This window comes from Entelurus aequoreus, linkage group LG14 (genome assembly GCF_033978785.1).
Source record: "Entelurus aequoreus isolate RoL-2023_Sb linkage group LG14, RoL_Eaeq_v1.1, whole genome shotgun sequence".
Taxonomy (NCBI): domain Eukaryota; kingdom Metazoa; phylum Chordata; class Actinopteri; order Syngnathiformes; family Syngnathidae; genus Entelurus; species Entelurus aequoreus.
Genome location: NC_084744.1, coordinates 35,660,408 through 35,683,391, shown reverse-complemented (window position 1 = coordinate 35,683,391; position 22,984 = coordinate 35,660,408). Strand labels below are relative to the sequence as shown.

At 39.9% G+C, this 22,984-nt stretch overlaps 1 protein-coding gene across 1 annotated transcript in view; it reads right to left on the bottom strand.

Moving 5' to 3' along the window:
* Positions 1-22,984, bottom strand: part of pappa2 (pappalysin 2) — a 141,809-nt gene that overhangs the window by 95,715 nt on the left and 23,110 nt on the right. The window contains exons 2-11 of the mRNA XM_062068795.1: positions 17,820-18,006; positions 10,006-10,128; positions 8,210-8,263; positions 7,630-7,743; positions 7,361-7,531; positions 4,281-4,416; positions 4,052-4,155; positions 3,513-3,605; positions 2,829-2,997; positions 1,829-1,959 (exon numbers count right to left, since the gene is read on the bottom strand). Of these exons, the coding sequence (XP_061924779.1) occupies positions 1,829-1,959; positions 2,829-2,997; positions 3,513-3,605; positions 4,052-4,155; positions 4,281-4,416; positions 7,361-7,531; positions 7,630-7,743; positions 8,210-8,263; positions 10,006-10,128; positions 17,820-17,951 (1,227 nt within the window). The 5' untranslated portion in view covers positions 17,952-18,006. The remainder of the gene's footprint in view (positions 1-1,828; positions 1,960-2,828; positions 2,998-3,512; positions 3,606-4,051; positions 4,156-4,280; positions 4,417-7,360; positions 7,532-7,629; positions 7,744-8,209; positions 8,264-10,005; positions 10,129-17,819; positions 18,007-22,984) is intronic.

The following is a 22,984-nucleotide window of genomic DNA, read 5'->3' as shown; positions in this document are numbered from 1 at the left end:
AGAAAGAGAAAATATAGAGACCCAAATACAGTAGCTGCTGACATTTACTGTACCTAACCATATGGATTTTTACCATATAGATCTAACCTACAGCCTGGGACAAGACTGTCACATTGCCTTATAATTATGAGAATAGCAGGCACATTTCACCAGTGAGATGGAAAAAGTTAGCAGAGGAACAGTTCAATTACTGTAAGTCACTGGGGCAGCGAAGACGGCTTGAAGGAACAGTGTTAATGATGTTATATCACACAGCACAAATTTGTTTTTCTCACCAATTATTGGAAGAAAACGTAATGGGACCGCCAAGATTCACACATCCTTGTTATACGGCAAGTGCAGTGACTCCGTGGAATAAACAAGAGCTTTGTCTTTTTAAATCTCAAAGCTTTTTTGTGTGTGTTTAATATACTATATCGGATCTACAAAACCCAAAACCAGTGGAGTTGGCACATTGTGTAATTCGTAAATAAAAACAGAATACATTGATTTGCAAATCCTTTTCAACTTATATTCAATTGAATAAACTGAAAAGACAAGATATTTAATGTTCGAACTGAGAAACTTAATTTTTTTTTGCAAATAATCATTAACTTAAAATTTAATGGCAGCAACACATTGCAGGAAAGTTGTCACAGGGGCATTTTTACCACTGTGTTACATGGCCTTTCCTTTTAACAACACTCCGTAAACGTTTGAGAACTGAGGAGACACATTTTTTAAGCTTTTCAGGTGGAATTCCCATTCTTGCTTGATGTACGTACAGCTTAAGTTGTTCAACAGTCCGGGGTCTCCATTGTGGTATTTTACGCTTCATATTGCACCACACATTTTCAATGGGAGACAGGTCTGGACTACAGGCAGGCCAGTCTAGTACCCGGACTCTTTTACTATGACGCCACGCTGTTGTAACACGTGGCTTGGCATTGTCTTGCTGAAATAAGCAGGGGCGTCCATGATAACGTTGCTTGGATGGCAACATATGTTGCTCCAAAACCTGTATGTACCTTTCAGCATTACACTTTCAGCAAAACACTTTTCCACTTAGATGAGTTCGGGCCCAGCGAAGCCGGCGGCGTTTCTGGGTGTTGTTGATAAATGGCTTTCGCTTTGCATAGTATAGTTTTAACTTGCACAGATGTAGCGACAAACTGTAGTTACTGACAGTGGTTTTCTGAAGTGTTCCTGAGCCCATGTGGTGATATCCTTTACACACTGATGTCACCTTTCGATGCAGTATCGCCTGAAGGATCGAAGGTCCGTAATATCATCGCTTATATGCAGTAATTTCTCCAGATTCTCTGAACCTTTTGATAATATTACGGACCGTAGATGGTGAAATCCCTAAATTCCTTGCAATAGCTGGTTGAGGAATGTTGTTCTTAAACTGTTCGACAATTTGCTCACGCATTTGTTGACAAAGTGGGGACCCTCGCCCCATCCTTGTTTGTGAATGACTGAGCATTTCATGGAAGCTGCTTTAATACCCAATCATGGCACCCACCTCTTCCCAATTAGCCTGTTCACCTTTGGGATGTTCAAAATAAGTGTTTTATGAGCATTCCTAAACTTTGTCAGTCTTTTTTGCTACTAGTGCCAGCTTTTTTTAAACATGTTGCAGGCATCAAATTCCAAATGAACTAATATTTGTAAAAATTTAAGTTTTCCAGTTCAAATGTTAATTATCTTTTCTTTGCAGTCTATTCATTTGAATATAGGTTGAAAAGGATTTGCAAATCATTGTATTCTGTTTTTATTTACCATTTACACAACGTGCCAACTTCACTGGTTTTGGGTTTTGTACTTAAATGGCGAAAAACAAAATTACCTGTGACAGAGACTTCCTGAGGGAGTTGATCTGCGCTGATGGGTCAGACTGGTCCTGGTCTGATAGAATCTGTTTGATCTTTTCTTTCTCGATGGCCACTGTGTTGAAGGCCGACTTGAGCAGAGTGTGGACTGCACACAGATAGAATAGAGCGGGAACATCATGACCATTCACGCAGCATGATTCTTTTGCCTCGGCTGCTTTGGCTCGGGTTCGTCAACGAAATGTAGGGTTCTTCAAACGTATTACATAACATATACACACTAGTAAGCGCAGTTGATACAGTGATTCACTGAGACAACATTAGTGACCACAGTGATTTAACGACTGGAAGATATTTTCTATCTAAAAAAAAACGTTCCAAAACAAATCTTGGAGGAATTTATTAACACATTGATGTTGCAGGATGTAAAATTATGTTTTGGGAGCATGCATAGGCCTGACAGAGAGGGTTACAGTCTCTGGCTGTATTATGTAATAGAGCACTGCCTGGCAGTCAACTACAGCTGCACGGCATCACACATGTGACACGCCTCACTGTCCACGTCTTCCTGCTTGCCCACATAAGCCCCCATGTGTGTTCTTTAAGGCTCAGTGCCAACTCGGCATTCACATGCACGGTCCAAATCAAGACTTATGCCAAAAATCTTACATTTTGAGAGCATTGTGTGAGAACAAAGTCAGTAGAGTCAAAGGAAAAAAATAAAGCCAAAATATTTGCTGACTGGGCAAATCAAACACTGCATTATAAATTAGTAGTGGATTTACCATAAAATGTATTCATGTTACACCATCCCGGACAATTCTTATGTTTGCTAATATTACTATTAAGACATTTGTGCAGTGCTTGTGCAAACTTCACAGTACAGTAATGATCAGATAACATTGAATTGTGTACATGGACTCCTCATCTCGATTTCGTTTGATCTTTGACCATGCCGGAAAATAAATGCACATATACCCATTTGTTCCTGGCTGTTCAAGCCTACGGTCTGCCTACCTTTTTGGGCAATGGTGCAGAATTCCTCCTGCAGTTTAGTGTAGTCACTGGAACACTCTACACTGTCTGTCAGCCTGGAGACGGGAGCTTGAAAGTCCCCCAACTCGGCGCAGAGGTTAGGGTTGGATGAGTGGAGGCGGACAGGAGACATGCTGGATGAGAGCGGGACCTGTAGAAACATGACAAGGGTTAATTAACCATGAAGCACAATCATGCTGAGAGCCTCAAAACGCCCTGAAAGTTATTCCATGAAAAAATACTACAGCAGGAATGTATAAAATTAATGTATAATAATTCTAAACACCTTTGCAAATTGCGCAAATACTTGTCATATGGCCATTTATGCTCCCATTTGTTCATCTAACAATTGTTTCTATAAAGTCCCTTTGCACAGCAGTAGTTAGCATTCAGTGGATAAAAAGCATGCTAGCGCATTCCAAATGTTTCAGCAGCACAGATTAATGTGCTAAGCAAAATAAGAATGTATTAGCAAGGATGGGGGAAACAAATCAAATGCACCAATAAAGTAAATTGGTGGATAACCTGGGAAAATTAACACAAAACTAATTTGATCAAATAGTTGAAAGTGTAAAATAGAAAGTTCTCTGTATTGTCATAAGTCATTGTCCTTACATTTGTTTGACATTCACTTTAATTAGGCCTCAGTAAAATCCAAAGTGGTACCTGAAGCTGGAATTTTGCGTCTTTGCCGACACTTTTTGTCCTCCATCTTCTGTTCAAGCGCTTTTCTTTCTTTGACAATTCTACACAAGCAGTCTATGCGGCATCAAAACATCCAAAAGGTGGTTGATTAGACAGGACACTCACACAAAAGCAAACATTAACCTACAGATTGACGGTTGTGAAGTTGCAGAAAAGAATCCGACAAATAAGCAGCAAACAAAATTCAGAGTCATATGCAATGACTGTTGCCAAGCAGTTATAGTGGGTGTAAGCATGTCTGAATCCTGTCCATCAGAGTACATAATGGGAGATCTGACACTTTCTTAGACTCACACACGTCTGTCTGTTTTAGACTATGTAAGACTCCTGAGCTCGTCCATGAATATTTAATGCTGTTTGGTAAGGACAGAGATAGCATACAAAATATTTGAAACAACATTGCAAAGGACTAGATGCTGCCTCTCAGGATTAGTCCACACTGGATTCCTACACATTTGGGAATGTGTGAGTGTGTATATGTGTGTGCCAATGTGTTCCACCTGCATATCTGCAAAGTTGGGAGCTGACTGTGTCCTTTGTAGAATCTCCAGACTCTGCAACAAGCCACTCAGCTCGGTTAGGTTGGACTGGCAACGTGCAAGATCTGAAATGATGTTGTTAATATTGAATGTTATGATTACGATGAGAGTATGTCGTCACGAGTAGATCATTGCTGGACCCACAGTATGAGGGTAATTGCAAGGCAGCGTAGACGAAAACAACACACACCTTCTGCACATTTGTCCATCTCCTCCGATTCCTGCAGCCAAGCAGCCACTTTGCTCTGACCGTTACTGTAGGAGCCAGGCAGGCTGCTGTTGGTGGGGACTGGTGGTTGCCATGGCAAACTACTGGGTTTAGCCTGCTATGGGGTGACACAAGTGGACACAAAAGAGCTGGTGTGCGTATGTATGCAGTGAGATGAAAACAAACAACAAAAATTCCACATCTATTTTTGGATCGCCAAACACATATAGTAGCTGGTATATTGATGGAGGATTTTGCACAGGTGATACCAACCAATGCCAATGCCAAATTCAGTCTTGTCCAGAAGAACTAAGATTTACATCTCTGCTTTGTTTCCTTCAATAACTATTTTGTTTGTGAAATGAGATGCAGTTGTAAGAAATACATTCATTTGAATGACAAAACGTGTCAGTGGTTGTGTAAAAAATGTCTGCTGTCCAAACCTCTTTAATAATGAGAGTATGGTGAATGATTCATTTATGGAATACAGCAGGATAAATAAAGTTATGTTAAGGAATGTAGTGTTTTCCAAATCTTAAAGGGGTCATATTTAGGGATGATGTTTGATAAGAAATTATCGAGTTCGAGCCTGTTATCGAATCCTCTTATCGGACCGATTCCTTATCGATTCTCTTATCGAGTCCAGATAGGTGGTTGTATATGGAAAAAAACACACAATATTTGGTTTAACAAAAGCTCACTTTTATTATACAAGAACACAATTTAATCTAATAAATAAATAAATATTGACTGTTACCCCCCTAAAAAATAAAATAAAATAAATAAATATTGACTGTTGTTACCCAAAGTATATTAAGTGGGATTTTTTCAGAAAAACAACTATATACAGTAACACAAAAACAACCTGTCTCTGTGATCACTATAAGTGTATAAATGATAATATAGTGTTAAATAAAATCAGTCCCTTGGGCACAAAACTGAAAATAATACAGCTTTCCAAAAAGTGCAATTCTGCTGCTATTTGACATAACTGTTTGTTATGATGTTTTGACATTTTTGCACTTTATTTCTTTATTGAAAGACAATTCTATGAAGAGAAAAGTTATTTGCAAATGTGGATACAATGCTAAAAAAATTAAAAGTTAAAGCTAAAAAAGAAATACACTTTGAGTTAACATTATTTCTTTATAGGGGGAAAGATGTTATGAGCTAGGGAATATAACAACTACACTACCCAGCATGCAACGGGAGTGACGAGCATGCGGGTAGCCCCGAAAAGTGTTGTTGCATATCGTCACGCCGGCAGCAAGAATGAGGTTATGAGCATGCTGTGAAAGTAAACGTCAAGAACTCAGCCAACACGCCTCGTCTGCATTATTTATAATTAGACAGACAACACATATACAGTGTGATTTTGTTTTGTTTACAAGGAAAGAAAAACGAAAGTTAAAAAATGGAGATGTCATTTATGTATGTGCTGCGGTTGCTTTAAGAACGTTGCGACAGCTGCCGTAAAGGAGGTGCGTTGCTAGCCTGGTTGCTATGTTTCCGGTTGGTCGTAAAAGTGTTCTTCATGTGTTTGTACCCTGCTCAAATCTCTCAGTAAAGTTATTCATTGGATTATACCTTTTGTTTTGAACTTTATTACACCTTGGAGCGCTTTTTCCCGTCCATTTTTTTCCTGCTTTCGCTATCTGCGCCTAATGACTGAGCTATGTGACGTCATTTCTTGTGATGTCTCACGGGGCATTTCTGGTCGGGACGGGATTCGTTCCCAGGGATTCGAATAAAGAACCAACTCTTTTTCTTTACTATAGTGGTCTCGATAACGGGTACCGGTTCTCAAAAAGGGATTCGAGTCTGAGGACTCGGTTCTTTTCTTATCGAACAACCGAGAAAACCGGTTTCGAGTATCATCCCTAGTCATATTATGATGTTTTATATACATTTAAAAGACTTCCTTGTGGTCTAATTGTGGTGCTTTGGTCTAAATTTTGCTTATATGTTTTACGAACCATCTTCAAGCCACTTTTTCACTATTTGTTAGAATACGCCGTTTTGTGGGCAATTTTATTTATGTGCCAAGCCCCCATTGACTGCATCTCCTGTCCACCCGTCAGCCATGTTGTAGTTTTAGCACTTCCATATTGAGGTAAGAAAAGTTAGTTTTCCATAATTCATCCATCCATCCATTTTCTACCGGTTGTCCCGTTCGGGGTCGCAGAGGGTGCTGGAGCCTATCTCAGCTGCATTCGGGCGGAAGGCAGGGTACACCCTGGACAAGTCGTCACCTCATCACAGGGCCAACACAGATAGACAACATTCACACACTAGGGCCAATTTAGTGTTGCCAATCAACCTATCCCCAGGTGCATGTCTTTGGAGGTGGGAGGAAGCCGGAGTACCCAGAGGGAACCCACACAGTCACGGGGAGAACATGCAAACTCCACACAGAAAGATCCCGAGCCCAGGATCGAACCCAGGACCTTCGTATTGTGAGGCACATGCACTAACCCCTGTAGCGCCGTGCTGCCATTTTCCATAATATGATCCCTTACAGGCAGCTATTTTCTGTTTGTTGAAAAGATACTGAGTTAATTTTCCACTAAAGTCTTTAGTCTATAAAAACATACCTGACTCTTTGGTAAGTCTTTAGGCAATTCTTCAGGGAAAAAATAATCGGCTGCTTTTAAGTTAAATTTAAAGTTAACATATTTTGGCAGCTATCCCACTGATTACCTTTAATGGTCTACTTTAGACAGACTGTCACAACTCCCTTCCCCTAGAAAACGATCACCTTCATTGGAAATAGTCTCCTGTCTAGACCATTTTCATTTATCAAGCAAACATTTACAGTTTTTATAGACAGACATTTGAGTGCTTTATCCTAATGCTCAGGATTCATTTTACATGTCAAGTCAACATTTCAGCCATAGACTGTTATAGGCCACACATTCACAGTCATTAGTCATTCAGCTGATCAATGTGGAACGGCCACAGTGACCTTTTTAAAAAGAGGCAGACAATTTACTATAAGGGTAAGACATTCTAACAAGGCGGAACAATTCGCCTAAGGTTACAGTATGTCAAAAGTAATGTACCTTAACCTCATGTCCGACACCTGAAGCAGCTTGGGCAGACTCTGCAACAGCTGATGGAGGAAATGTCCTCATAGAAGCATCGCGAGGAGATCGCACGATCTCGTTCTGTCGGTAGAGGCGGTGATATCGCAACTTGGACACCCAAGCATCAAAGATATCTTGGGATTTAACCTAATGGCATAAAGTAAATAGTGCTTTGAACTCAGTCATCTGCTTGACAGGTTAGTCAATACTCAAATAACAACATTGACTCGTCCTGTTGGCGTTACCTTGAGGTGATAGATATGCTCCTCTGTGTCCAGGTCAATACGCCGGGCCTTCTTTTTGATAGACATCACCGAGAGGCCAACATCAATGCTGCCATGCAGTTTGCCTTTCTGAATCTGAATCACAATGATGGATTGGCATTTGACAACTTAATTGTATCTATTACTTCACATCTATTTTCAATGACTAGGAATGTATGTAGCTGATACGATGAACATACTAACCATTAGGCAAAGACCATCAAACAATACGTAACAAAATGTTTTTTTTAATACAGATACAGTACTTAGATTTTTGCTCTGGCCATACCAATTGTGTTTTAGTCAAACAGATGATTTTCTACTTATATTCTCTTCATCGTTTTTCCTTTCAACTTTACAATTACAGTCTTTATTACCTATTGATTGATCAGGCAACTACTCAAGCAAGGCGCAATCATTTGGTGGGTCTAATTTCAACGCGTATAACACAAAAAGCTACCAAGCTAAGCACGTTGAACGCTTGCTGCAAACATTCTGGCTGACTCATTGTTGCCAGGCTGGCCTGCTTCTTTGCTCCGGGGGTTGAGTCAGGGTTACTTACATCAATCGGGGACTTGGAGTACTTCAGGATCCCATTGTCCAAAACGAAAAAGCGCTGCAGAGGAAAAAACAACAACAATGTGATTATGGATCCCAAGTGAGAGATTCTGTGTTTGTGACTGCATTCGTTTGAATTTAGATGTGTTGCTCTCAAAATGGCACATATGCATGCTGGATTTGTGCAGTGCTTTGGGACTTATTTTGACTTGTCTACAATGAAAATAACAGTTAAACAGATAGTGTAGAGTAGCCACATAAATATCCAGTTTGCTTAGTGCAGGGGTGTCCAAACCACGGCCCGTTGGCTAAGTGTGGCCCGCCGGCGTCCGAGAGATGGCACGAGCACAGTTAACAATTTGACAGCGAGCGGTGTATCCATATTATGTGTATATAAATATTTGGTGACCCCGCCTTCTGCCCAAATGCAGCTGAGATAGGCTCTAGCACTCCCCCTGACCCCAAAAGGGACAAGCGGTAGAAAATGGATTGGTAGTCTGATTGCTGCCATTGTGTCGCCATCTGGTGGCCAACAAAAGTCACTCTGCCATTAATTATAATTTCAAGTAATCAAAGTACAGCAATTAATTATTTGACCCAATCCAAACAACCTTCCCTAGTCACGGTGCAGAGAAGAAAAAAAAAAAGTTACAAAATTCAACAAACATGGTCACACATAACACAACATGCTCATTGAACTTTGTGGACATTATAAAAAAAAAATTCCAACACTCACATTCATTCACTAGGGCCAATTTAGTGTTGCCAATCAGCCTGTCCCCAGGTGCATGTCTTTGGAGGTGGGAGGAAGCCGGAGTACCCGGAGGGAACCCACGCAGTCACGGGGAGAACATGCAAAATCCGCACAGAAAGATCCCGAGCCCAGGATCGAACCCAGGACCTTCTGTGTTGGCACTGCGATGAGGTGGCGACTTGTCCAGGGTGTACTCTTCCTTCTGCCCGTGTACAGCTGGGAAGGACTCCAGCACCCCCCATTACCCCATGAGGGACGAGCGGTAGAAAATGGATGGATGGACGTCAGATCAACATAAAAAAATCAAATCGACATCCATTACAAGGGACGTTGGGAAAAATGCAAAACACTCTCCTTACTTATCCATGTTTGGTGCATTTTAGCTGCTTGATAGTTCTGCCCCAAGTGGAGGAGTTCAAGTACCTAGGAGTCTTGTTCACAAGTGAGGGAAGAGTGGATCGTGAGATCGACAGGCGGATCGGTGCCTGGGAGGAGCCAGATGAGGTGGTTCGGGCATCTGCTCAGGATGCCACGGGGAAGACCCAGGACACGTTGGGAAGACTATGTCTCCCGGCTGGCCTGGGAACGGCTCGGGAGGAGCTGGACGAAGTGGCTGGGGAGAGGGAAGTCAGGGCTTCTCTGCTTAGGCTGCTGCCCACGCGACCCGACCTCGGATAAGCGGAAGAAAATGGATGGATATCTCTGGTTGATTAAAAAGCCTTAAGGAGGTTGTTACGGAAGTAAACAAGGTAGGAGTTGAACTTTCGCATACTCTTAATAACCAATTATAATAATAATAATGATTCATTATACATCCATTATATTATTATAATAATATATACTCATATATATGTACAGGTTTTATATATATGTATATATATATATATAAGTTACTTTGTATGCAGTCCACTTTCGGCCCCCGGCCAATTTTTTAAGCCCAATGTGGCCCCCCAGTCAAAACGTTTGGACACCCCTGGTTTTGTAGAACAGCCCTATTGTTTTCGACTGCAGACTTTTATCGGTTACTACTGCCGACTAAAAGCTACCTTGTGCCAGCCTTTAAGGGGCCATTTCCGCTTCTTCAGCATAAATCCCTCATGTTTATCTGGCCTCTGGACGCTGCTTTGACCGATTTTCAGTCCCTCGATGATTTCCCAGCTGTCTGTCTCCTGAAGTAGAACAAAACGATAGTGTCAGAACTAATCAGCTGATCCCTCTAGAAAGAAAATAGACAATGGAAATGCACATTTAACAAAAAATGATCTTGCCCTCATCCTAATGGAGGAAACCCTGCACAGGTTTCTCTTGCACAATGTTTGTGCTTCTCCTGACACATCCCTCCTTTCCCTCTGAGTATTTCCCCTCCATTAGCTTCTTCCTGACTATGCTTTTCTTGCATTTAGTGGGTCTGTAAATCAAAGTGACGTCTCTGGAGCAAAGGGATAGCAGGGTCAAATGGGGACAGGTAATACCCCACATAGCCCAAAAAGTCAAAGGTTTTCTCAGTTGTTTGGGCTCATATTTAATTTTGAATATACATTGATCATTATAAAATGTGCAAAAGGATTTCGTAATTTACTGTTGAATCAGCAGTAATGTGTGATGACTCTCGTGCTGAGTGTGGTGTGACCTTCATGGTGTATGTTTGCCGCCTGGCCTTGGTCTGTAAGGCACTTAACAAAAGAAGACAACAGCTTGTTTAATCAAAAGACCAGCTGAACAGATCTGCTTCGTAATGAGGTCATGTGTCTTCTGTGACCACTCCTCTGCCTCCTGTCAGTGCCTTTGGGCAGTGGGGATGTGGAGGCACAACTCTATTAGCAAAAAGTACATCGTCATTGAAAGCAATGACATGTTGTATTGTAAAAAGGAAGTGGTTGCCTCATACTATAAAGTCATTATAATATCCACAGTTTGATGAGTTATGAAATGATCAATACATAAATACCTTACAGCCTCTGACATTTGGATTCACTTTGATAATGAGAGAAACTTTTTCCACATTTACTATGGGTTAATACTGACCAAAAGACTACATGTAGTACCTAAATTGTTGAGGGTTTGCCGAAAGGCTGTAGGGAGGCCAGCGAGGCTTTGAGAAGGTTCTCCAGAGATGGGTTGGATGACTAAAGGTCATGTGATAGACAGATGAGTGGTAATACTAAAGAGTCTGGCTCTTTGAAATTGCGGTCAGGTTCAATGCCGAGCAATCTACTGTATGTTTATTCAGGGGATTGTTTCACCTATAGTCCTAAAACTGTTTACAAAGTGACAGGAATGCAGCATTCTACCTTTTTTTTTGTTTACTGTTATTGTCAAATAACTTTTGTTCTTTGACCTTAAAACCACAGGTAATTTGATTTCCTGTACCCTGCATATTGGTTGCATATTGATTTTAATGCAGAATAATCAAAATTTGAGTACAATTTTAAACCCAGTTTGCATAATTGTCCTTCCTTAAGTTCTAGATGTATGTTAAGAAGCAGAGTTGTAACAACAAGCTACATACGCAGACATTAGAATGTTTTATGAACCAGGGCAAACAAGTAGCGTCAAAGTTGTTTGTGGTGGGCCGCCATAAATAAATCAATGTATGAGAAATTAAGCCTTTGAAATGTCTGTGGTGAGTTTACATGTTTTAATGTGCTTGTGTGGATATTCTCTAGATACTCTGGTTTCCTGCCACATTGCAAAAGTATGCATGTAAGGCCAACTAGATACTCTAAATCAGGGGTTTTCAACCTTTTTGACCTCAGGGCTCAACTTTTTCACTATAGATGGGCCTAGTGCCTACTCAAATATTAAAACTGAATAGTAATCTTACTCTTGATTTTAGTTGTATCCAATATTATCTAACTTACTTTTAATAGGATAAACCTTAGTCAAGGATATAAAAGCATGTGTTAATCACAAATATTAATTAATACAAAAAAATTAACTGCAAAAGAAGGAACTCATACAAACTGATGAAAATACATTTACATACAATTGTGCGGAGCTATAATAACATCTAACTAAATTAATAACAATAATAATAATACATATTTTTCTGAATAAACTGTCAAAATTTTTTAAGTGCAAATGAAAGTACAACTTCACCACATTCTTCATAATTTTTGCGTTTAAAAAAATTCTCTTTATGACTTTAGCTTCATATTTCTCATGTTTGTTTGGTATTGTCATTACTGTCAAAAGTGATGGAAAAGTGTGTTACAACTGAATACCGGTGCGGCACATACGGACCACAGCTGAGAAAAGGATATTTTTTGGTGGCCCTAAAGGGGGTGCTCGCGGCCCAAAAATGGGCCCCCAGCCTGATGGTTCAGAAACAATGCTCTACATTGTCCATATGTGTGAATGTAGCTGCTCAAACTGCTCGAAGTTTTAAAAAATGAATGGATGGATGCAGGAACTTCATAAACAGTCTACTTATCCAGTCTGGCAAGTCCCAAGCTGCAGACATACGCTACATTCTATCAAATTTCATTAATGCAGTGAATCAAACTATTACACTTCCACTTTCACTTAGCAAGGCCAAACACTCCCCCCAGTCACGTTAGGCTAAATCAGCACTATAAATATCAGTGCAGCACCCCACTTCTGATGACTTCTACTGCCCACATCTGATTCTACAATGCACACATGGTAGGGCTGCATAATTCATTGAAATTCAATCACGATCACAATTTTGGATGCCACGATTAAATGAGGGAGATCGTCGGCAAAATTAACATTAAAAAGCAGGCTCCGCTGCATAGCAAATCAAGCACTTTTACAACCTGCGTCTGCAGAAAAGCAACAGCGGCTCCTCTTGAAGCCGCCTCCAACACTAGAGGCCATTGTGTATGGGTACAGAGCTCCATGACATTAACAAACTTTTCCCCGGTTGTTGCAGCCTGGCACCTCGTTTCCCTTCAGTGGAATCCTTGTCCCCTTAAATAATAGGGACATGTGTGGACACCTGCACAATTTGCTGTTTTGCTTGTTTCTCTGGAGTCCCACTAGCAGGACTGAAGGCCAGCCATCGTGTTAAATAGAGTCTGGAGACCCTTTTCAGTCGAGCGCAAACATCGGCGATACATTCTTCCCACTGGAATTCATGCACCCTCTGCTTCCAGGCAATGCGGAAATGTGATTGCACATTAAAGGACTTTCATATGAGAGTTCAATCGTCATGCCAAATAACACAATATTTGTAGGGAAGTGCCAATTGATTGGCCACCGATCGTTAATGGATGATTTTTCTGATAAAGTACTTTATCGGCCATTGCAGGTTAAAGCTTGTTAATGGCGATCACAAACGCAGATCCTCTCTGACTGAAAAGCTGCTAGCAATTAATTAATTATGTGTCTCCCTACACAATGTGAAGCCGCTCTCCTAAACTAATAATATTCACCTCCATTACAGCAAGTAAACTACATTTCATAGTATCATAAGTATCATTATCAAGTATCACTGGAGGACGAGACTAAACATGTTACACTCTGAGAGCAAACAAGGAACAGGCATGTTAAAAGCTAAGCTAACCTAGCTTTAAACAACACCAAGAAATAAGTGTTAATGCTTAGTAAAGTTTAGTAAGTGTATATGAAATCCACATTGGTGTGTCAGCATTGATAGTACCCGACACAAACAGTAAGAGGACGTGATAATCCATAAGCGTAGTTTATAATCAATACTAAGACTGACCAGATTGACATTTTTAATTTCCCAATAATTGTTTTGTTATTATTAATGTTTACAAATGTAAGGAATAATTCCCCCCCACACAGGAGGACTTAAAGGGCAAAAACCAAGGAGTTTAAATGAGTAACAGTGAGTATTTTTGCTCTTGTTTCGTTTTTGTGTACTATTGACTTTGTTTTGATCAAACAAGTGTATGTAATAAAAAGAGAATAAGGAACTGATATTGTTAAACTTTCGATAGCACTCACCATAAATACATTAAAAAAAATAAGTAGATTGAGGCCCTTTGGGAAACACTCTGTTTTATATAACAATAATCATGATTTCAATATTGTTTATTATTTTGGCCATAATTGCGCAGCTTTACATTGAAGAGTCAATGACCATACTGCTATAAAGTACTGAAATTATCAGTAAAAATCTTTGCTGAGTCATACGCTTACTTATAGTCTGAGGGGGTAGCACAACTGTAATTACAGACGTTGCATTTTATTGAATAATTAGGGCCACACTAATTTTGAAATGCAATTCAAAGTGTGCAGTGTTTGACAAGTACCGGTACAGTACATATGTACTGTAATGAAGATTGTAAAATGTGGTAACACTTACCGTATTCTTCTGTTGTAATAGTCAAAGCAAAAGAGCTTCAACTATGCAGTGTCCTTTCGGGAGTATAATGCATCCTTTATGCAAGGACAAAAGACAGTAACTGGCCATGGAATAAAAAACCAAGAAGCTTCCTGATCTTACAGCTACTAATAAATCATTTTCACATTATGATCTTGAATGTATTTTAGTCAAAGAAAGAGTATCTTTACCATTTACATAATTTGTGGATCCACAAACAAAAAAGTGCTTACATATAAGTACGCCTGTGCTTCTTGTGATTGCTCTTTGGAGCGTGAACAGTAGTCGTCAGCAGATGGGGAATGCGTCAAGTATTTATTTGAAATCAGGATCAAGATATCATCGAGGGTTTCTTTCAAGAAAATGCTGCAAACATTTTTTTTCCAAATCAAAGGCCCAACTGAACTAGCCGAGCCTTTTCTTATCATCTACAGAACCTCCTCAGAGAGTGTAATGAGCGGTGCAGAGACCATGTAGTACACAAAAAAGTGTCATCATCATCAGGAATGCTCAGTCATAATGGGTCTGACCTTCCGTCTTTCCACCCCAGGCAAGTTCTGCTTTAATATGTGCATGTGATAATGACACTTCTTCAGAATAAAATGGAACTTGATTAAATAACAAAACTGTAGAAATTAGAATGTGTTAGTCAACAATATTGGTTCCTTCCTGGTGGATAAGGGCTTGAAGCTGGGAACTCCACTGTCCCATTTAGCAACATTATCTACCATATGGCGCACCGGATACCGATGACTGTGTCTATTAGAGATGCGCGGATAGGCAATTATTTCATCCGCAACCGCATCACAAAAGTCGTCATCCACCCGCCATCCACCCGAACTAACATTTTATCAAAACCACAACCGCCCGCCACCCACCCGTTGTTATATATCTAATATAGACGATGCAAGGCATTAGTGAGGTTAGAAAGCTTTTGCCTGTTAAAGAAAGGAGGCTGATCCAATGCAGCAGAGACATTCAATGCGTGCCACGCATTAATATCTCTTGGCCACGCATTAGAGGCTAAGAGATATTAATGCGTGATAATATTATTTATCATTATTATAATATTATTGACATTTCCATTAAGAAAGTGTTGACTATTATTGTTATTTTTTTCCCCTGGTCTTTAGTATTCCCTTTTTTAGTTTGTCGCGTACCACGTTTGCTGCTGGCGTTGCCATCTTTTTATTTTTTTGTTCTTCTACTGTTGTGTTGTGTTGTGGTGTGATGTGTCACGCCAAATTTTTCCCCCTACAAAAACCTTCCCCCCCCCATTTATTTCCGTGGTCATGTTTCCTCTTACGTCATTGACAGCGATCGATAGCACTTCGGCTTTGACTGCCCGTCGCTGGAAGGATACTTCGTCTTTGACAGCTGCTGGAATCTGAAGAAATCGATTATTGTTTTTTTTTTTGTACAGGCGCGAAACAGGACAGTCGCGTGCCGGTTAAGGACCCCCGGCAACTTTGTGATTTTATTGGACGCAGCCCCGGAATAAATGGGGGGGGAAGAAATTTGGCGTGACAGCTGCAGCAGTGCCTGATGAATAATTGCCTGTTTCAAAGAGTGCTGCTCGTTTTTCGTATGTGGGTAACATTTAACTATGTATATATATTTCCGAATTGGTTCAACCGCCACCCGCCCGAATCTATTTAAAATCTATTTTTTTCGTCAAGCATCCGCCCGACCCGCGGATTATCCGCGGACTCCGCGGTTGTGTCCGCAAACCGCGCATCTCTAGTGTCTATATTCATGCAAAAGGCGCACCAGAATATAAGGTCATATTATGATTACAATGGCGGACGCGCGCACATTTTTTGGGATATTCTATACCAAATACACATCAGCAGGTACCAATTGGTAAGAAAAATTGGTTTTGCATAATATTGCAAAACAGAACACCAGATAATATGTCTCCTAATAGGTGCCATTTTGGGGTACGTCTGACTACGGTAGCCGTAATGCGCCGACAATCCATCAAGCGGAGCTGCTTCCGAGCAACAAAGGTGTACATATGTAATGTTCTATATTTTCAATGAAACATCAATGTTTTAGGGTTGCTTTGCTGGCGTCATCACAGGCGTCACAGTGTTTCCCATGAACTGCCAAGATACCTGTGGCGGTGGGGGCGTGGCTATGGGCGTGGTCACCATGACATCATCGAGTAATTTGCATAATTTACTACAATGATATGATTTTCTCTAAAAAGGCTCAGAAAATGTATACTTACTAATTAATAATAACAGTTTTGTTTTAAACGTCCATCTATCCATCCATCCATCCATTTTACAATATAATTACAACACGTTATGTACATATTTATATACAGATTTGAACAATACGTTATTCACTGAAATATATTTATTAATTGTGGTTCTTACAAAAAATATATCTTATAAAAATATAAAAGCTAAAATGTCTCTTAAAGCTCTGCCCCTTTAATTAGTGCATACTAAATAATTGAACTTTAGCCTACTACTACAACCATATTATTTACCAGCAACATAAAGTGAAACAGAGGCAGAGGTGTCCTGCCACAATCAGTAACAAATAAACAGAAAACAGTAGTGGTGGTAGATAGACACAAAGCTTCATCAAACATCTGATCCACTGAACAAAGAGCTCCAAAAACCTTGATCCTACACTTCTTTTTTGTAAAGTAAATCTGAACAGCCGATATGGGCATCTACATCAACTATATATGATTTGCCTGAGACCCTGGACAGGACAAAAAAATAATAATAATAATAATAAAAAATCTATTTGTGGCGGCCTTAATTCTTTCGTGGCGGGCCGCCACAAATAAATGAATGTGTGGGAAACACTGTGTCAACTTGCAATCAGCACGTATCGATTATGTGTGACTGCCATCTACTGGTCACACTTATCATTACACCATGTACCAAATAAAATTGCTTCGAGGTCGAGAAGCACAGCAATAATTAATCTGTACATTAGGCGCGCCGGATTGTAAGGCGCAGTTAATTTTTGAGAAAATTTAAGGATTTTAAGTGCCTTATAGTTCGAAAAATACAGTAATTCTTCATGGGTTATTTTATACTAAATAAAATACTTTCTTGGGAGTTCTAGTCAAACTAGACAATTTAAGCAAAATAAAACTGTACCTGACTTTTTTTAAATTTTAACATTTAACTTTCATACTTAAGCCTTTCATCCATCAACGTATTTGTTAGCAAACCCCATTAAGGAACACTGGACGAGGGAGGAGGAGGAGGGTGTTTAACGGTCTACATTATCAAGCATCAAAGATTCAACTGTGCTCTTCCTACAGTGCCCAGCTCTCATTAAGCCAACTCCCTTTCCTTCTTAGAGCACAAGATCCCACGCCGCATACCACAGCTTGCCACACACTCAGAAGAGCCAGTCCCTCATAAAACATTTACAGCCCAGTACCGAAATGGAAAAGTGATGGCATTGCGTTCACTTTTGTTGTTGTTTCTGCAATGGCACTAAGTTCAGTTAAGTTAAGAACAGCCTGGAAAGTTGAGGGTGTTTCTACTCCAACCTGGGCTTAAAAGCTACCTGCCGGCTGTCGCGCTGGGATGAGGAAGAGGAGGATGGACTCTTGTGCACCGGCGTGGAGATCTTGTTGAGCGTCACGGAGCTCCTCTCCTCAGAACTCATGGCACGGCTGTGGGAGCCTCGCTGGGACATTGTAGAAAGCAGTAAACTCTGCAGATTAGCCGGTTACTTGATGATTGCTCTTCATCTGAAACACAGCAGTAAATTCATATTAGGCATTAGTGTCCAGTAAAATAATACACACAATGCTTGTTTCTGCAGTGATGAGGCTGTTTTTGTTATAGTTGTTATGTGTAGGTGTTATAGAATTGCAGACGAAACAAACACAGGTCTTGCAAAAGAAGCAGCATTATAGTTGTAACAGTACTGTATATCTGGCATTGATTAAATTGTGCTGTTTATAAATAACCCATCAAGATGGGATATTACCAAGTCAGAATATATCCCTCACAAGTTGTGAAAAGGGCTTGTAATTAAATTCGTTCTCAAGAGAATTTTCCTCTTCTTCAGCTTTGCCCATCAGTGATTCTGTTGATCAACACGGAGCTTTGTGATTTGCAAAATGTTTGTGTATTACTTTTTTTGCCCGATGTCCTAATTGCCATTTATTTGGGCTGGGGGAAAGCACTGTCGATGTGCCGTTGTGGGGTGTTCAATAGTGTATTGAGTAGATTAGCAGTGAGCTCCGGTAGCCAAATATATGTGGATACAAAGATGTCGAGGTCCAACATTAACAAATCTTTTGGACAAACTTATTCAAACTTGCTGTATGTCACTGGCTCAAGATTACAGTTTTTTAAACCAAAGCAATATACCACCAACAGCTAGCATATGTTAGCAATAGTGGTTTAAGAGAACAGATTCAACAAATAAATGTCTACATTTGTTGCAATTAGAACTGGTTCAATTTTGTATGTATTGCCGTTAGAAATGAAATGTAGGTTTCGATTGGCTTCCATGGCTGTCAAATACGACTGTCTTATACAAGCATGCATAGCTAATGCAAAATAACAAAACATAAGCAAAAACTATGATTGGCTCTGATTTAAATCCTTTGGTTTTGCCCTATAAGTTCTCATGCATCACTCTAGGGACTTATTTCCCAAGTTTGTAACCAAGAATAAAAACAACAACAAAAAAGATTTTGTAATATTAACAGTATTGATGCGGCTGTTTGCTTGTCGCCGTCAAACTTGCGGGACACAGCTAAAACATGCATTATCACGATATAACGATAGTATCAAAAGCGCTATCGTCAGCCAAATGTATATAATTTATTATATTTATTGATTAAATGTATTATATCATGCTATCGTCTATATCGCGCACCCATACAGCCTTTTTATGTAAAAATATCTCCTTGGAAAAAGATTACTAAAAAAAACTAAGCCAGAAGTGGCGGAAGACTTCTCACAGTACTTATATGGTATGGTATACGGATGACTGGATAGTTATTTTTGGTCTGTTCAGTCTTGAACCACCAAAATTGCAATCCCCAAGCTAAGTACCCACAGCCAGATCAGTGTGAGCCATCGCCGCCCCAATTTTTGCAGAAGCTTCTCATCATTATTATTACAAACAAACAGATTGAATGGATGTTCTCAAGCTAATGTGCTTGGCATAAAATCAAAGATTATCGTGAGTGAAACAGATCACTGTGATTACGAGAAACAATTGTATGACCAATTCATGTCAATCTCCTAGTTAATCAGATCAAATAAAACTATTTTCAAATCTGTTTGTATTTGCATTAAGATGGATACATATAATTGTCAAATACAGTCAATCAGGAATTTTATGCAGTGTTCTACTATTTTTCTGTCTATTTTATTGGGTCACCACCTAACTAAGGTAGGACGGTTCGAAATCTTTCATTTTTAATGATCTCTGTTTACTATTAAAAGTAATCACTTGATGGGATTTCCCTTTCATATGTGTAAAATCAATTGTGTACTTATGTGGCGGAATTAGAGATGGGTAAAATTATCATAATTTGATCTGATGTAGCTTGAGAAAATTTAAAAGGAACGTCTGTCATTTACTGACAATTATCAGTCAATTCTAGTCGTTAAGGGAACAAACTACTGCATTATGTGCTGTATGCAACCACGTAGCGGTTTTAACAAAATTGTTGATATGTCTGTCAAGCCGTGGGGAAGGTCCAGTCCACTGAGCAGCAGTGCACACCTCAGCATTACGCACTCAACTGTGCACTACACTCACACACTATAGTCCATTATTTAGATCTGTTAACGTCACCATGCCTTCATTGTCTTAAGCCTACTAAGATCTTAGCTCAGGCGAGACCAGATGCTAAGTCTTGTCACATATAGTGGTGTAGGGTGCTAAGCCTATTTAATAGAACTGCACAAGAAAGCAAAGGTGGGAACTTACTATATAACTTAAATGGTTTAACTCAATGAGGCAATTCCTGAAGGGATTGCGTGTGAATGCTCCAATGCTGAAGTTGAACTGAAATGCTGACAGAATGTAGAATGAATGTAAGAATAGTTAGAATGTTGAAATGGTTTGAATGTGGAAATCGTTTAAATGTTAAAATGGTTTGAATGTTGAAATGGATTGAATGTTGAAGAGCTGACGCTAAACCGAAATACTAGAGTAATGTAGAAATGATTTGAAAATTTTAATAGATTAAAGGCGAAAAGCAAAGCTGTACTGAAATGCAGTATGACTCTTGAAATGCTAACTGTTGGAATAGTTAGAAGAGTTAGCAAACCTCAAGAGGTTGCAAAGTAGGGCTGGGTGATATGGCCTTTTGTTAATACCTCGATATTTTTGGGCCATGTCACGATACACGATATATATCTCCATATTTTGCCTTAGCCTTGAATGAACACTTAATGCATATAGACACACCAGTATGATGATTCTGTGTCTACATTAAAACATTTTTGTTCATACTGCATTAATATATGCTCATTTTAAACTTTCATGCAGAAAGGGAAATCACAACTAAGTCAATTTGGCACCGAACGGAGATGTTGACATTCAGTTTCAAGCACTCTTCATTCTCTAGCGGGTGACTTTTCAAATGATGTTACAAATTAGCAGTGCTGCTACTTTTTGTAGCAACGCTTTTGCTGCATAATTGTTCAACATCTTCCCGCTTGAAGCCAAACCACCGCCAGACGATGGACCCCGTGCTGTCTTTCTTGGGAATGAATTATTACTCCATTTGTTACCAGTCGCACCTTCTCTCTCTCGTATTACCACTCGCAATGCACCGTTAGCATCATAGCTAATGTTACCCATGTAGCTACCTCTCTGCTCGGGGAGGGCGTGTGACGTTGCACGTGTGACGTATGTAAGAAGGTGCGCTTGTTTTTCATGTCTCTGTGAGAAGGAGAGACAAGAAATAGTGGGAAACGCATGCAGTGTAATGCCCGCAGCTAAAAGCAACTGTGTGAGAACATATACTCCAATATCACGATATAGTCATTTTCTATATCGCACAGAGACAAACCCGCGATATATCGAGTATATCGATATATGAGATGGGACTTAAATGCTTCTACTGAGGTAGCATCTCTAACTTTTACCGGAAGGGCATTCCATAGTACTGGAGCCCGAACAGAAAACGCTCTATAGCCCGCAGACTTTTTTTGGGCTCTGGGAATCCCTAATAAGCCGGAGTTCTTTGAACGCAGATTTCTTGCCGGGACATATGGTACAATACAGTCAGCAAGATAGGATGGAGCTTGACCGTGTAGTATTTTATACGTAAGTAGTAAAACCTTAAAGTCGCATCTTAAGTGCACAGGAAGCCAGTGCAGGTGAGCCAGTATAGGCGTAATATGATCAAACTTTCTTGTTCTTGTCAAAAGTCTAGCAGCCGCATTTTGTACCAACTGTAATCTTTTAATGCTAGACATAGGGAGACCCGAAAATAATACGTTACAGTAATCGAGACGAGACGTAACGAACGCATGAATAATAATCTCAGCGTCGCTAGTGGACAAAATGGAACGAATTTTAGCGAAATTACGGAGATGAAAGAAGGCCGTTTTAGTAACACTCTTAATGTGTGACTCAAACGAGAGAGTTGGGTCGAAAATAATACCTAGATTCTTTACCGAGTCGGCTTGTGTAATTGTTTGGTTGTCAAATGTTAAGGTGGTATTATTAAATAGATGTCTGTGTTGAGCAGGACCGATAATCAGCATTTCCGTTTTCTTAGCGTTGAGTTGCAAAAAGTTAGCGGACATCCATTGTTTAATTTCATTAAGACACGCCTCCAGCTGACTACAATCCGGCGTGTTGGTCAGCTTTAGGGGCATGTAGAGTTGGGTGTCATCAGCATAACAGTGAAAGCTAACACCGTATTTGCGTATGATGTCACCTAGCGGCAGCATGTAAATACTAAAGAGTACAGGGCCAAGAACCGAACCCTGGGGGACTCCGCACGTTACCTTAACATAGTCCGATGTCACATTGTTATGGGAGACGCACTGCATCCTGTCAGTAAGATAAGAGTTAAACCAAGACAAGGCTAAGTCTGACATACCAATACGTGTTTTGATACGCTCTAATAAAATATTATGATCGACGATATCGAAAGCAGCGCTAAGATCAAGAAGTAGCAACATAGATGACGCATCAGAATCCATCGTTAGCAATAGATCATTAGTCTTTTTTGCGAGGGCTGTCTCTGTGGAGTGATCTGCCCTGAAACCGGATTGAAAAGGTTCACAGAGATTGTTAGACGCTAAGTGTTCATTTAGCTCAGCGTTTCTCAAAGTGTGGGGCGCGCCCCACTAGTGGGGAATAGAGACATGACAGGTGGGGCGCGAGGAACGGGAGAAAATTTCACTTTAATTTTTTTTTTTTTTTTCAAATATATTCTTAGGTTTTTTTTTTTACTATGCTTTCATTTTCTATACACACTGTAAAGCACTTTGTGATTCTGTCTGTGAAATCCGCTATATAAATAAATGTAAATTACTTATTTTTCCTGTCGGCTTTACATTTCTAGGTAGGAGCGCAAGTTTGACAGACATAGCAACAGTAACTAATGGGGGCGGGGCTAAGCGGAAGCTTTGTGAATGGCGAGTCACTGTGCGAGGATTTGCTGTTTTGCAAATACATAAAAAATAGAGCCAATGCTGATGAGCTGTTCAATATAATGGACAGGTTCCTCAAATAAC